Genomic DNA, 16,325 nt, shown 5'->3' with positions numbered 1-16,325 from the left:
TATTGTCTGACACATACTGCATCTTATACAATGAAATACTTATAATTCTTGTACATAGGAGCAGTATTATAGCAGTTATATTCTTTGCCAATTTTCTTTTTATTAAACATCAGCAAAATAGTACAAGAAGAAACAAATTGCTTCATCACAAGTACAGGTAATATTTGGATAATCACATCATCAAACAGTAAGCACATAAATATCAACATTTGTGTGAAATAAAGACTTATATAAAATCATGTGACAAAAAGGACGTTAGGAACCAAACATTTGACAGGCTTCTGATATGGCCAAAAAGGTGATCCTAGGAATCACAATGACATGTAGACAAGGGCAGACAGCAGACAACATGTAGACTAACATATAGGGCACATGCAAGGGGGGAAGGGGGGGGGGTCGCTGTGAAAGAGTTGGAAAGCTCAGATGATCAAGCAAAGCCACGAAAAAGCTTCCAGGGTTGCCAGACCTTTAGGAATTTCTGGCGGTTTCCCATTTCCCAGGCCGCTAACTCTTCTAGGCGGTATACCTGGTCCACCTTATCCAACCATTCCACTTGTGACGGGGGTCTATCTGATTTCCATTTGAGCGGAACAAGTAGTCTCGCCGCCGTGAGTAGCATCGTGGGTAAATTAGATTTTGACGGGGTAAAGTTTTGGTTTGGGCACCAGAGTAGAACTAGTTTAGGGTCCAATACCAATGGATGTTGTGGAGAGCATACCTGGTTAATAGTATTTTCAACTTGGAGCCAGAAGGGGCGTATGTTATGACAGCTCCACCAAATGTGGGACAGTGATCCCTGTTCAGTGCCGCACCTCCAACACACATCAGGTATGGAAGGGTTTAATTTGTGAAGAAATACCGGTGTTTTATACCATCTGGTCGTGAGTTTGAAGGAGTTTTCCTGCACTATTACACAGCGTGAGAAGCCATGTGAGTTAGTTAAAATGGCTGCTTTTTCAGGAGCCGAAAATTTTGTCGAAAGCTCAATTTCCCATGCAGCGAGATGCGACATGGTTGGCGGAGCGGCTGAGAGAAGGAGCTTGTACATTTTAGATAAAGCTTTTGAAGCAGGGAAGGGTATCCCCACACGTTCTTCAAGCCACGTTGGTGGAGTATTATGGGGGGGGGGGCATCTCGAGTTTCTTAATGTCCTTACGGAAGCCCAGTATCTGCAGGAAAGACGCTTTATTCACTAGAGGTGCATTAAGTATGGACGACCAATCGAGCTCCCCGTTTTGGTTTCTAATACTATCAAGTGAGTGGTTATGAAGAAGTGACCAGATGCCTGAAGCATCAAGTATATCTCTATGGATGTGAGCTTGTAACAAAGATAGAGGGAGACGAGTGTGCGGAAATCTCAGCTCTTTGGCCGTGAACAGCTTAGACCATTCCGCTAGTACCGCTTTCCACATATACGATACATTAGTGGAATTATGTAGGCAGGGGCGAACCCCCCATAAGGCGAGTTTTTCTCTGTAAGTAAGGGTGGCGGCTTCCAGATGGGCGCACATTGACGCCGGCTCCCCAGCTAGTATGTCCAATCCCCTGATCACTTGGTTTGCCTTGTAATAAAGGCGAATATCTGGCAGTCCAAACCCCCCAAACCTCCTTTCCCTTGTTAGGGTCGAGTAGGCTACTCTAGCTTTTTACTCTTCCAAATAAAGGAGGAGAAGATTCTTTTGATCTCATTGAAGTAGGAATTTGGCAGCCAGATAGGTAGTGTTTGTATGAGATAAATGAATTTGGGGACAATGTAGGCCTTTAAGTAGTTTTTTCTGCCCATCCATGAGACAAATGGGAGCTTCACTGCCTGTAGGTGCTGACGTATGTCTTTCAGGAGCGGGGCGTAGTTTAAGCTGAATAGATCCTTTGGATTGGCTGAGATATGAACGCCGAGATACTGTATGGAGTGCGGGGCCCATGTGAATGGGTTGGTACGTTGGAGTTCTAGGACCATATTCCGAGGGCACGTTATGTTAAGCGCTTGTGATTTACTGTAATTTATCTTGAAATTGGACAAAAAAACAAATTCTTCAAAGATTCTCACTAGTTCTGGGAAGGAAGTTGTGGGATTGGATGTTAGAACAAGCAGATCGTCCGCAAAGGCCGCTGCGACATGGGTGTGTTTATTCACGTTGAGTCCAGAAATTTCAGGATTTTGACGAATCTTGCATAATAGAGTCTCCATTACAATTATAAATAGCACCGGAGACAGGGGGCACCCTTGTCTGGTTCCGTTGGCGATGGAGAAGGGGGGGGGGGGGGAGAGAGCCATTAACCCGGACCCTGGCCGAGGGGGCCGAATAGAGAGTCAATACTGCACTGATTAACTGGGGGGAGAAGCCAAACCTTGACATGGCAGCGGACATGAATTGCCAGCTTACCCTATCAAAGGCCTTCTCTGCATCAGTACTTAAAAGTGCTAAAGGGCAATGCTTTGATCTGGCCCAGTCAATCAGATGCAGCAAGCGCTTGGTGTTCTCGTTACCCTGTCTACCGTGGACGAACCCTACTTGTTCCCTATTAATGATGTCTGGAAGGACCGATTGGAGTCGGGTCGCTAGTATCTTCGCCCACCATTTGATGTCTGTGTTCAGGAGGGAGATTGGTCTGTAGTTTCCGCATGACGTGGGGTCTTTGTTTGGTTTTGGTATTATGGTGATGTGTGCTTCCAGCGCCTGAGGAGGGAGGGTTCCCCCGGTCAAGAGATGGTTACACAGATCTCTAAAGTGCGGTGCTAAAATATCTATGAATGTCTTGTAATAGACAATGGAATAGCCATCAGGGCCTGGACTTTTGCCCGAGGGGATCGATGCAAAACTGCACGTAGTTCGGTATCCGTTATTGGGGCTGTCAGAGCCGACGCTTTATCACTGGGCAGAACTGGAAGTAGCAATGACTCAAGGAATTTATCCGTCGCTGCCTTAATTTCAGCAGCCGACGTCTGGTTAGGGGAAGGGAGGTTATAAAGCTCGGCATAGAAGTCACAGAACGCTTTGGCTATATCTGGCGTGGCTTTAAGCTGTTTACCGTCTGAGGTTTTAATGGAGGATATACGAGAGGTGTCTAGTTGCTTTTTAGCTAGAGCTGTCATTAATCTGTTCCCCTTATTACCGTGTGCATAAGCTCGAAATTTGGAGCGCATGAGGAGCTTGGCAGAAGTTAAGTTTAATAGATTCTTTAGGTTTGAGCGGGCTTCTGAAAGTTCATTTAGGACGGCTTGGGCCTGACTTCTTTTATGGGAGAGCTCTAGCTTTGAGATGCGATCAAGTAGATTAGACAACGCTAAAGTGCGCTGTTTTTTGGTGAATGCTCCCAGAGATATCAGATCACCCCTGATTTTGGTCTTATGCGCCTCCCAAATAATAATGGATGGGGAAGGAGCTGATGGTCCCACAGTATTAGTTGTAAAGTACTCAGAGATGGCTTTTGCGATTTTGGCTTTATGATTGGCATCAGTGAGGAGAGTCTCGTTCAGCCTCCAGACACGTTCCCTAGAGGGGGGATCTGAGATATGAAGATGCAAAAAGATCGGAGCATGGTCTGAGATAGTGATGCTACCTATGGACGTCTTTGATACTCTGTGGATCTGGGCCGAAGACAGGAACAGGTAATCGAGTCTTTGATAAGACGCTTGCGCGGAGGAATAGAACGTATAATCTTTCTCAACCGGATTTAGAGTACGCCAGACATCAACTACTCCTACTTTCTTCAGGTGTTGTTTAAGGTTCTTTAACAGCTTGTGAGAAAGGGCTGAGCGACCGGTCGAAGAATCAAGATCCGGTTCCAGGGTGGCATTAAAGTCTCCCCCCTAAAATTACTATACCCTCTTGAAAAGAGGATAATTGTGTCAGGGTTTGAGTTAACCAGGGGACTTGCCCTCTGTTTGGGGCATATAGGTTAGCAAGTGTCACTGGGTTATCCGCCACTAAACCTTTTACGAAAATGTAGCGCCCATCTGGATCCACCACCGTCGCTAAATGTTTAAAGGATAGTTGTTTATGAATCGCAACACTCACCCCCCTACTAGCAGTGGAGAATGGACAGTGAAACCAGTGTGAGTATCTAGTAGAAGAGAGATTGGGCACCTTACCGGGTTTGAAGTGTGTTTCCTGCAGATATATGATAGATGCCTTTTCTTTCTGAAGCAGAGACAGTACCTGGGCTCTCTTGCAAGGTTCATTGAGTCCCTTTACGTTGTACGATGCCACCACAACAGCCAATTCGTGCGAATTCGACTCTCAGGTGGGGAGCAGTCTACGTAGCCGTGGTCGATCTCTCTGGAGCTATGGGATTGGGATGAAAGAGGGGGGGGGGTACCACGAGGACACACAAAACACAGACAACAAAGAAAGACACCAAAAACACACACAAGGATCTTCAGTATCTAGAAAAACAGGAGTAAATCCCAACGATTTTGGGATATAGTAGGGGAGGTAGGAAATCCCTTACGTATGGAATAAGATGAGCAGGATGTGTGACCTACTCTGAGGAGGACACACTATCAATAGGGATAGAATCCCTTCAGGTGTTAATAGAAGGGGGGGGGGGAGTGGGATAATACCACAAAAGTGCCTAGACATGACGAATACCTCATCACCGCCAAGTGTCATATAATAACAGATGCACAAAACATGAACAGAATTAACGTTTGTGAAACGCGAGATCAATATACTCATTAACTGGTAACACATGAAATATAGAGCCCTGGGAGGCGAGAGAAAGATCAGAACAGGGCAGCATTCTCTACCCATACCTAGGAGATATAGCTAAAATCCCAGAACATCAATGTAGCTAAGTTACACCATATTGCATAGACATGGTATTTAGTGAGTGCAGAAACGCACCACCACAAACCTACCACTGGGGGGCAGCAGAACTCCACTATGTGAAAATCTCTTACCTATCGTGGCAGCGCATCTCCACACACACAGCAAGCGCTCAGGACGGCACTGCACCTCCACTCCTGACCAAGCAGTAAGCGCAGCGATCCAGTGCAGCCAGGCAGAGACCCGATCAAAGAGTGGATCCCTGCTAGAGGCGATATATACAGAAGGGGCCCCCGGTCACAGAACTCTAACAGGAGAGGCTATGTAAGTAATACGCCCTGTTTGAGCGCTGCTGTTAATGAACATTAACTAAACCCAGTAGAGAAGAGGCAACAGGAGGGTGGTCTTCTATTTAGGGGGAACCATAACTATTAACTCCCGGCAATATAACTCACAGGAGGCCCGAACGGCAGCAGGTTCATTTATAAAGCAAGTCCTCCTCTGCATTCAGGTGTCTCTGGAGGGAAGGGGTCCCGGAGCTCCCTTTCTGGACCTGGATGATCCGGCAGAGCGCTGCGGCAGTCCCATATTCTTCTTAGATGAGGATGGGAGATCTTCCTCTGGGGGTAAGGGCAGCCAAGATGGTATAGCTAACGGCTCCATATTCAGTGCAGGCCACACTCTTCCCAGGTCGTCCGGCGAATGAACAGGGAGCCTCTTCCCGTTAATCCAGAGGGCCAGGCCAAACGGGAAGAGCCAGGTGTACTGGATGCCTTTCTCACGCAGGACCTCTAAGAGCGGCTTCAGGATGCGTCGCTTGGCTAGCGCAGAGGGGGCGACATCTTGGTAGAACAGGATCTCTTCACCCCATAGGTAATCGGGCAGGTTTCTCTGGCTGCTTGTAGGATCTGTGCAGTATCCACAAAAGACAGGAGTCCGCAGATGATGTCCCGCGGAGGTTCTCCTTGTTTGGGCTTAGGTCGCAGCGCTCGGTGGATGCGCTCTATGACCACGCTGGCAGCTCTCTCTGGGCCAAGCAGGGATTGGAAGATTTCCATGGCGACCTTCCTCAAGGATTCAGGCGCGTACTGTTCGGTGAGCTGTTTAATTCTTATATTCTTCCTCCTGCTCCTATTCTCCTGATCCTCTATGAGGAGGAGAGATCTGTTGATATATTCTGTATGTTGAGTGGAGCGCGAGGACATGGCATCAGTTAGGGTCTCCATTTCAGCCTGTCTGGCCTCCAGACCCTCGACTCTGCTATTCATCTGTCGCAGGTCAGATTTAATGTCAGACAATTCTTCCATGATGGGTCGCATGGCTTGGAATATGGTCTTTTTTAAAAAGGCCTTGGTGATGAGGGATGTTGCAGGATCTCCATGCTCGCTCCCTGTCAGGCTTTCTAGATCTGAAGCTTGGTCCCCTGAGTTTCCCACTCTCAGCGCCATGATGGGGTCAGTAACAGCTACCCGGTCTGTCTGAGGTTTCCAGTATTTCTGCAGGTCAGACTGACTTCCCATAAACTTTGGGGTACTGGGGGGGGGGGGGGGGGGTCCCCTGAGCGTTCTTTGCTGTGTTTGCCCATCTTTGGGGTATTTCTGTTCGCTATTAAAGGCAGTTTAGAGGTGTTTTATGGAGGAGCAGCAGTCTCACACGTCCATTCCAGTCGGTGGCTAGGCTCCGCCCCATAGCAGTTATATTCTTGTACATAGGAGGCAGTATTATAGTAGTTATATTCTTGTACATAGGAGCAGTATTATAGTATTTATATTCTTGTACATAGGAGGCAGTATTATAGTAGTTATATTCTTGTACATAGGAGCAGTATTATAGTAGTTATATTCTTGTACATAGGAGGCAGTATTATAGTAGGTATATTCTTGTACATAGGAGGCAGTATTATAGTAGTTATATTCTTGTACATAGCAGCAGTATTATAGTAGTTATATTCTTGTACACAGGAGCAGTATTATAGTAGTTATATTCTTGTACATAGGAGCAGTATTATAGTAGTTATAGTCCTGTACATAGGAGGCAGTATTATAGTAGGTATATTCTTGTACATAGGAGCAGTATTATAGTAGTTATATTCTTGTACATAGGAGCAGTATTATAGTAGTTATATTCTTGTACACAGGAGCAGTATTATAGTAGTTATATTCTTGTACATAGGAGGCAGTATTATAGTAGTTATAGTCTTGTACATAGGAGGCAGTATTATAGTAGTTATATTCTTGTACATAGGGGCAGTATTATAGCAGTTATATCCTTGTACATAGGGGCAGTATTATAGTAGTTATATTCTTGTACATAGGAGCAGTATTATAGTAGTTATATTCCTGTACATAGGAGGCAGTATTATAGTAGTTATATTCTTGTACATAGGAGCAGTATTATAGTAGTTATATTCTTGTACATAGGAGGCAGTATTATAGTAGTTATATTCTTTGTCAATTGTCTTTTTATTGAAAAGCATCAAAGAAAAAGCACAACATACAATGGTGTATAAGTCAGGATTATTACATGCAGTCATACTCGCAATTGACAGGTGCATAGACATTATACTTAAGACATATGAAAGGTGCATTGTTTCATAGCTAGGTCAGCAAAGATCAGCAATTGACAATCAAAGTGTAACCTGAGGTAGGTAAGGTCAAAACGAACCGATAAGGAGGGGGGGTTAGGGGGGGGGGGGGGGTTGGGGGGGGGGGTTAGGGGGAGGGGGGAAGGAGGGGGGGTGCAATATGTCCTTAGAACTGGACAAATACGGTCTAAGGCTGTTGAGATACCTTTGATGATTCCAAAGAGAGGAAGACGGTTGGCTTCTTCTGTTCTCGCTAATGTGTCTGTCACAACTATGGGGCTTTCTCAAGGTTGTTGTCAGTCAAAAATCGCTAAGATGCTGAAGTACCTGTCACGGACGGTGTACAGGAAACAAGGCAAAGCAACATGTATAAATGACTCGCTGGATCCAAAAGCTAAGGAACCAAGGGAGACCCCTGCAGGAGACCTGGCACTTTCCCTGGCTGCTCAGCCTATGCAAAGATCCTAATGGTGGAGGTTTGCATATCCACGAACCTTGACTATAAAGCCCTGAGCACCCTACAACAGTGAGGGGACACGACCACCGGCTCCCTACACAAGATACGGAGGGAGTCAGGGTCACCTGGAATCCAGCAAACAGAAAATAAACGATAAAGGTACAACACTTAGCTTTGTAGCAGACAGGAGAACAAGGTCAGCATGCACACACACTCCAGGAAGAAGTATAAGCTGCCCAGAAAAGCCTTCTGGGGAGGAATTTAAAGGGAAGCAATTAGTCCAACACATGACAGCTGAGAGAGGCTAACGAGAGGAGGAACTGAATACCACAACACAGAAACTCAAGGAGGAGGTTCTGAAAGGCCTCTGTCAGAGCTTCTCAGCTGTCTGGTTGTGACAGTACCATTCGCATGCCTATACGCAACCCAGGGGGCCCATAACTTCTTATGCTTCTCGTGTGTCCTAAGTTCCCAACCCGCTAGCTCCTCCATACGGTGTATATGGTCCAGTTTGCTTAACCACTGAGAGATTGTGGGGGGATCTAAACTCAGCCACTTTTGGGGGATAAGTAAACGTGCAGCCTGGATCAGGTGTGTAGTAAGCTTGTTCTTTGACGGCGATAGGTCCTTTGTTGGGAGCCATAAAAGAACCAGTTGAGGGGTTAATGTTAGTTTAATGTTTAGAATTTCGTTAATGATCTGGGAGACGTTATCCCAATATCCTCTTATTTTAGGGCAGGACCAGAAAATGTGAAGAAGAGTGCCACCTTCCTCCCCACATCTCCAACACTTGTCGTGATCACTCAAGCCACTAAGAAATAGTTGTTTGGGGGTAAGGTACCACTGCGTGAGAACCTTATATGAATGCTCTTGGATCTTCACACAGCGGGAGAAGCCATGCGAGTGCGCGTGCATGCGGAGAATATCCGTCTCCGAGAAAGTAGTCTTAAGGTCATTGGCCCAGGTGTGAACATATTGTGGGGTTATGCGGCGCTGAGGTGAGGTCAAGGCCATATATATGTTAGATATCAATTTGCGTTGAGGGGAGGGGGGGTTTGCTAACTTCTCAAACCATGTCGAGGTCATTACACATGGTTTCTGGGTGAGTAGCTGTTTCCCAGCAGCTTTTATAGATATTAGGTCTAGGAAGTTAGCTGCATTCCAAACCAGGCTGAGTGGGTGTTGCTCCGACAGGGTGCCGTTTACCTTCCCTATAAATTCGGCTGTGGAGAAAGCTCTTAATCTGTTCCAAATCTGTGAGACCTGAGCACCTGGAGGTTGGATAGTGTGTGGTATGAGGTCTGCTGGCATCGCACCGGGAGGGTTCTGTAGGAGCCCATGAGCCTTGTTGAGCTGTTTAATGACCAGACTGGTGCCCTTTAGGAGCACGTGGGAATGAAGTGATGCATTTGATTGACCCCATAAAGCCGCTTTCTGCTGTTGGGTAAGCTGCACTAGTTCCAATTCCGTGCCCAATGTATGGTAGGCAGGGGAGTGGAGCTGCAACCACCTCTTCAGGTGTATGGCCCTGTAATATGTTTGTACATCTGGCAGTGCTATACCTCCATGACCACGCCCCAGTATCAGCCTCTGGTGAGGGGCCCTAGCCTTCTTACCACCCCACAGGTAATTCGCAAAAAGCCTACGGAGCTTTGTAAAGTACGAGCTAGGTAAAAATATTGGCAACATCTGTAATACGTACATAATTTTTGGAAGGACAAACGCTTTTAGGATGTTTTTCCTTCCCATCCAAGAGGAGTAAGGGAGGCGTAGCGATTGAAGCAGTTTTTGGACCTCTGCTATTAGGGGAGTATAATTGAGCCGAAATAGATCTTCAGTGGACGCGGAGATCTTAACCCCCAGATAGGAGACACATGAGGATTGCCATTTAAAGGGCGTAGTGGTTTTTAAAATGGCTATGGAGCTCGCCGGGGCATTAACATTTAAAGCTTCTGACTTGGTATAGTTCATTTTGTAGTTTGATAGCCTACCATACTCTTCAAACAGTTTCAAAAGATGCGGGAAGGCCTCGACCGGGTTGGAGACCATGATCAGTAGATCGTCGGCATAAGCCACATTAATATATTCTGCACCGTTATTTTTTGTTTTCACCCCACGAATATCTACATGCTCCCTAATGGCCTGAAGGAGGGTCTCCATGACCAGTATATACAAGGCGGGAGATAGGGGGCAGCCCTGACGTGTCCCGTTGCAAATAGGGAAGGATGGGGACAATGTGCCATTGACCCTAATTCTTGCACTCGGACCCTTGTATAATGACATGACAGCCTCCTGAAATCTTGTCGGGATTCCAAACCTCGACAGTGTCCTCCTCATAAAGTCCCAGCTCACCCGGTCGAAGGCCTTCTCCGCATCTACACTGAGAAGCGCCAAGGGGAGGTTTTTCTTTTTAGCCCACTGTATTGCAGTGATCAGCCTACAGGAATTGTGGTTCCCCTCCCTCCCTGGAACAAAGCCAGATTGGTCGGGGTGGATGAGTTTGGGGAGCAGGCGACTCAGCCGCGTCGCTAGGAGTTTGGCCCATATTTTTATATCTACGTTAAGTAACGAGATTGGCCTATAAGCTACCGCAGAGAAGGGGATCTTTCCCAGGTTTTGGGAGTATGGTAACCGTGGCCTCCAATGATTGCTTATGTAAGGTTTCCCCATTCAGTAGTGAATTGCACCACGTTACCAGATGGGGTATCAGTATATGGCCCCATGCACACGGCCGTTGTTCAGGGCCGTGTGCGGGCCGTGGAACCGCGGCCTGGATCCCTTCCTGTGAGCTGGAGCGCACGGCGTCACTGGTTGCTATGACGCCGTGCGCCCCCTGCTGCCGGCACAGTACAGTAATACACTGGTATAGATCATACCAGTGTATTACTGTATTGCGGCGGCAGCAGGGAGCGCACGGCGTCATAGCAACCAGTGACGCCGTGCGCTCCAGCTCACAGGAAGGGATCCAGGCCGCGGTTCCACGGCCCGCACACGGCCCTGAACAACGGCCGTGTGCATGGGGCCTATCTGGGAATTTTTTATAATAGCCCACTGGGAATCCATCCGGGCCAGGACTTTTACCCGTGGGCATAGAGGTTAGTAGGGTTTTCACTTCGAGTTCAGTGACTGGCTCTAATAAGGTATCGCCTTCTTGGGAGGTTATCTGGGGTAAATTTAGGCCTCTCAGAAACAAGTCTGTTGCTTCTGGTATTGAAAGGTCTGGGTGATCTGGGTCCGATAGGCCGTAGAGTTGCTTGTAGAATTCCTGGAATTCCTTTGCAATATCAGCTGTTTTATGCAGTATACTTCCATTGCTGGATTTGATGTTGGGTATGAACATGGACTCTCTCTTTTGTTTCGTGAGGGAGGACGTCAACTTAGATCCTTTGTCTCCGTGGGAGTAATGTTTATATTGGGCGTATTGATAGGCTTTTGCGTTTTGAATGTTTAAATGGTCTTTTAGTTGCGATCTCAGCTTGTTCAGTTCGGTCTGAACTTTTAGTGCTTTAGGGCTCTTTCACACCTGCGTTATAGTCTTCCGGCATAGAGTTCCGTCGTCGGGGCTCTATGCCGGAAGAATACTGATCAGGATTATCCTAATGCATTCTGAATGGACAGTCCGTCCTTCAGGATGCATCAGGATGTCTTCCGTTCCGGAACGGAACGTTTTTTGGCCGCAGCAAATAGCGCAGCATGCTGCACTTTTTGCTCCGGCCAAAAATCCGGAACACTTGCCGCAAGGCCGGATCCGGAATGAATGCCCATTGAAAGGCATTGATCCGGATCCGGCCTTAAGCTAAACGTCGTTTTGGCGCATTGCCGGATGCGACGTTTAGCTTTTTCTCAATGGTTACCATGGCTGCCGGGACGCTAAAGTCCCGGCAGCCATGGTAAAGTGTAGCGGGGAGCGGGGGAGCAGCATACTTACCGTCCGTGCGGCTCCCGGGGCGCTCCAGAGTGACGTCAGGGCGCCCCAGGCGCATGGATGACGTGATCACATGGATCACATGATCCATGCGCATGGGGCGCTCTGACGTCACTCTGGAGCGCCCCGGGAGCCGCGCGGACTGTAAGTATACTGCTCCCCCGCTCCCCACTACTACTATGGCAACCAGGACTTTAATAGCGTCCTGGCTGCCATAGTAACACTGAAAGCATTTTGAAGACGGATCCGTCTTCAAATGCTTTCAGTACACTTGCGTTTTTCCGGATCCGGCGTGTAATTCCGGCAAGTGGAGTACACGCCGGATCCGGACAACGCAAGTGTGAAAGAGGCCTAAGACCGTTTATGGACCGCTTCTTTGTCTGCTATCTGAACTAAGAGATCATGTAGGATCTTTTGTTTCTCTTTCTTGACTCTACTGCCTAAGGCTATTAACTCTCCCCGGATAACCACTTTGTGCGTTTCCCAAAGTGTCGTCTGGGGCATACCCGGTGTCGCATTGGTCACAAAGAAGTCCCTTAATTTTTGCTCTAGGATTGAGGTATCTGCTTGTCTATCCAGCAGCGTCTCGTTTAAACGCCACTGTCTAACTGAGGCTGGTAAGCTGGAGAATATGAGGGCAGCAGAGACTGGGGCGTGGTCAGAGACGGACACAACACCTATGTCAGCCGAGTCCACCATATCCACGGCGTTACTGGACAGTAAGATGTAGTCCAACCGTTTGTGCGATTTATGCGGTGCTGAGAAGAAAGTAAAGTCCCTAGTATCTGGGTGGGCTAGTCGCCAGACGTCTAACAGGTTCGTGTCCGAAATATATCTGTTGATACATCCTAGTGCTGACTGGGTCAATTGGGAGGAGCCGTCAGAGGCATCAATGATGGGATTCAAAGTGACATTAAGGTCTCCCCCAATTAATCTAATCCCTTCAGCGAATAGCTCCAGTTTACTTAGTGTGATCTTTATCCATCGTTTCTGACCACGGTTAGGGCTATATAAACTGGCAAGCGTAACCTTTTGTGTGCCAATGAGGCCTTTCACGAATATGAAGCGGCCCTCAGGGTCCGTCAGGTTAGATATCAATGTGAATGGTACTCTCTTAGAAATAGCAATACCCACCCCTCTCTTTGCCTTTTCAAAGGCACTAAAATACCAGTGCTGAAAGTATGGGTTCTGAATTTTGGGTATATGAGCCTCTTTAAAATGCAGCTCCTGAAAGAAGCAGATATCCGTATTATTCTTTTTTAGAAGACGGATGACCTGAGAGCGCTTTTGTGGGGTGTTAAAGCCCCTGACATTGTACGTTGTACATTTAATTGACGACATCATTGCAAGAATGTGGTAACCTTGGAACCGGAGAACTCCAGTCATACATATTGACCGTATCTAGGGAGTGAACTAATAACATCACAACTAAAGACTCTGTCAACATGACAAGTAAAACAGTACATTGGCTCCCATGCCAGCAACACCGCAGCAGGTCACTTAGCTGCAGTGAAGCGGGCGTGAACAGCCATGCAATCAGGCACATGTACCAGGTTTGTGCCAGTGTAACCCTGGTAGGTAGGGGGGGTACAAGATGGGCCCACATTACACAGTGGTGTCCACATTGCACCACCTGCTGGACTGGTGCGGAATAGCACCTTACAGATTATGGTCTAAGTAAAAATGCAGAAAAGTGGCACTGCAAGGTAAAATATCTACCCTGCTGGATACAACAAGAACGGGAACTCGTCAATACGTATAACAGACAGGTATACTTGCAGCCTCATGATATTGCAAAAATCCAGCATGGACCTGTCCTTCCATGGGATCCGTGTAAAGTCACTCCTGTGGATTGGATAGAGCTACTGGACAGTCTCTAGGACTTCAAGTGTCCCTTGATCTGTGCTGGTTCTTCTTCTTTTGTGAAGCTTTGAGCCAACCTGAGGTCTCTGGTAGTTCTGGCAGCTGTGTTCCGATGTCGGCAGATGGCAGCCAGGATGGCACATCAAGCGGATCCGTCTGTAACAGCTCCCAGGCAGCCTGGAGGTCTTGAGGCAGGCGAATGGTACAGCGCTTCCCATCTACAGCGAATGTAAGGCCGAAGGGGAATAGCCATTTATATGGCACCTTGTGATGGCGCAGATGCTCGGTGAGGGGCCGCAGCGCCCTCCTTTTATTCAGTGTAGAGGACGCCAGGTCTTGGTATATGGTGATCTTGGCGCCTTCATACAGGATTTCTCTCCTGTTTCTGGCGGCCTGCATTAGAGCAGCGGTATCCACATACCTCAATAGACCGCATACCACGTCTCTAGGGTTCTCCTTCTCCTTTGGCTTCGGCCTGAGCGCCCTGTGGATGCGCTCTATCTGGATCTCGGCTGTGCAGGAGCTTCCCAGGAGTAGGGAGAAGATGGCGCCTGCAGCTTCTGGTAAGCCCTCGTGTGCGATGCTTTCAGGCAGGCCGCGGATGCGGAGGTTCTTCCTCCTATTCCGATTTTCCTGGTCTTCTATGAGGGAGTATGCTGTGTCCAGGGAGGCCGCTAGAGCCATGGTGTTGTCGCTCGCAGCTCTTATATATTTCGTGATGGACGTCTGGTTGTCTTCCAGCGTTTCCACCCTCCCGCCGATATGTTTCAGGTCAGCCTTTATTTCTTGCAGCTCCTGTATAACTGGAGTGAGGGCTGCCGACAGCGCCTGCTGTAGAAACTTTCTGGATATCGGCGCAGCGCTTTGTGAAGCGGGGCATGCTTCCCGGTCAGTTATGGCCTCTTCATCATCCTCCGATTCTCTGACCCAGTCATTGGTTTCCGGCGGCGCCATCTTAGGGCCAGCTGGAGCTGGAGATTTCTTATTCAGGTATTTTTCCATGTCGGAGGCACCCCGCTCTGGTTTGCTGGCTTCAGTCTTCTCTTTGGGTATGTATCTACCCACTTTTCCCATTCTTGAGCGATTTAGACCGCGAAATTTACCAGTTAGCAGAGTGGTGAGGAGGAGAGCTCTCCTATACACGTCCGGCCAGGTCTGCAGCCAGGCTCCGCCTATAGTAGTTATATTCTTGTACATAGGAGGCAGTATTATAGTAGTTATATTCCTGTACACAGGAGCAGTATTATAGTAGTTATATTCTTGTACATAGGAGCAGTATTATAGTAGTTATATTCTTGTACATAGGAGCAGTATTATACTAGTTATATTCTTGTACATAGGAGCCGTATTATAGTAGTTATATTCTTGTACATAGGGGGCAGTATTATAGTAGTTATATTCTTGTACATAGGAGGCAGTATTATAGTAGTTATATTCCTGTACATAGGAGCAGTATTATAGTAGTTATATTCCTGTACATAGGAGCAGTATTATAGTAGTTATATTCTTGTACATAGGAGGCAGTATTATAGTAGTTATATTCTTGTACATAGGAGGCAGTATTATAGTAGTTATATTCTTGTACATAGGAGGCAGTATTATAGTAGTTATATTCTTGTACATAGGGGGCAGTATTATAGTAGTTATATTCCTGTACATAGGGGGCAGTATTATAGTAGTTATATTCTTGTACATAGGAGCAGTATTATAGTAGTTATATTCTTGTACATAGGAGGCAGTATTATAGTAGTTATATTCTTGTACATAGGAGGCAGTATTATACTAGTTATATTCTTGTACATAGGAGCCGTATTATAGTAGTTATATTCTTGTACATAGGGGGCAGTATTATAGTAGTTATATTCTTGTACATAGGAGCAGTATTATAGTAGTTATATTCTTGTACATAGGAGCAGTATTATAGTAGTTATATTCTTGTACATAGGGGGCAGTATTATAGTAGTTATATTCTTGTACATAGGAGCAGTATTATAGTAGTTATATTCTTGTACATAGGAGCAGTATTATACTAGTTATATTCTTGTACATAGGAGCCGTATTATAGTAGTTATATTCCTGTTCATAGGAGGCAGTATTATAGTAGTTATATTCTTGTACATAGGAGCAGTATTATAGTAGTTATATTCTTGTACATAGGAGCAGTATTATAGTAGTTATATTCTTGTACATAGGAGCAGTATTATAGTAGTTATATTCTTGTACATAGGAGGCAGTATTATAGCAGTTATATTCTTGTACATAGGAGCAGTATTATAGTAGTTATATTCTTGTACATAGGAGCAGTATTATAGTAGTTATACTCTTGTACATAGGAGCAGTATTATAGTAGTTATATTCTTGTACATAGGAGCAGTATTATAGTAGTTATATTCTTGTACATAGGAGGCAGTATTATAGTAGTTATATTCTTGTACATAGGAGGCAGTATTATAGTAGTTATATTCTTGTACATAAGAGGCAGTATTATAGTACTTATATTCCTGTACATAGGAGCAGTATTATAGTAGTTATATTCTTATGTATATTTAGCAAACAGAATAGAAGCAGCGCTCACCTGCACCCGGCAATCAGGAAGCACGGACATAGCCTGGACTCGGCTGTACAACATGCAAAAATGAAGATGGACAAAAGGTCCAGCTTCCAAAATTGATACTTTATTCCAGCAGTAGTACACGATCTAAGCTTTTCGGACCTAAAAATGACGGT

The 16,325-nt window shown here is 46.3% G+C and overlaps 1 protein-coding gene across 3 annotated transcripts in view; it reads right to left on the bottom strand.

Annotated features, from left to right (window-relative positions):
* The window catches only part of LOC122919647 (histo-blood group ABO system transferase-like), a 66,416-nt gene that overhangs the window by 23,849 nt on the left and 26,242 nt on the right, over positions 1–16,325 (bottom strand). Inside the window, exon 1 of one of the 3 annotated variants that reach the window (XM_044268799.1) lies at positions 4,161–4,238. The exons of the other annotated variants lie outside the window; for them this stretch is intronic. Within the exon in view, the coding sequence (XP_044124734.1) occupies positions 4,161–4,183 (23 nt within the window). The 5' untranslated portion in view covers positions 4,184–4,238. Of the gene's footprint in view, positions 1–4,160; positions 4,239–16,325 lie in introns of those variants that run through there. 3 annotated transcript variants of the gene reach the window in all.

The sequence above is a fragment of the Bufo gargarizans genome, chromosome 9, assembly GCF_014858855.1.
Source record: "Bufo gargarizans isolate SCDJY-AF-19 chromosome 9, ASM1485885v1, whole genome shotgun sequence".
NCBI lineage: Eukaryota > Metazoa > Chordata > Amphibia > Anura > Bufonidae > Bufo > Bufo gargarizans.
Note: the sequence above shows the minus strand (reverse complement) of the source record. Positions and strands in the feature narration are given on the sequence as shown.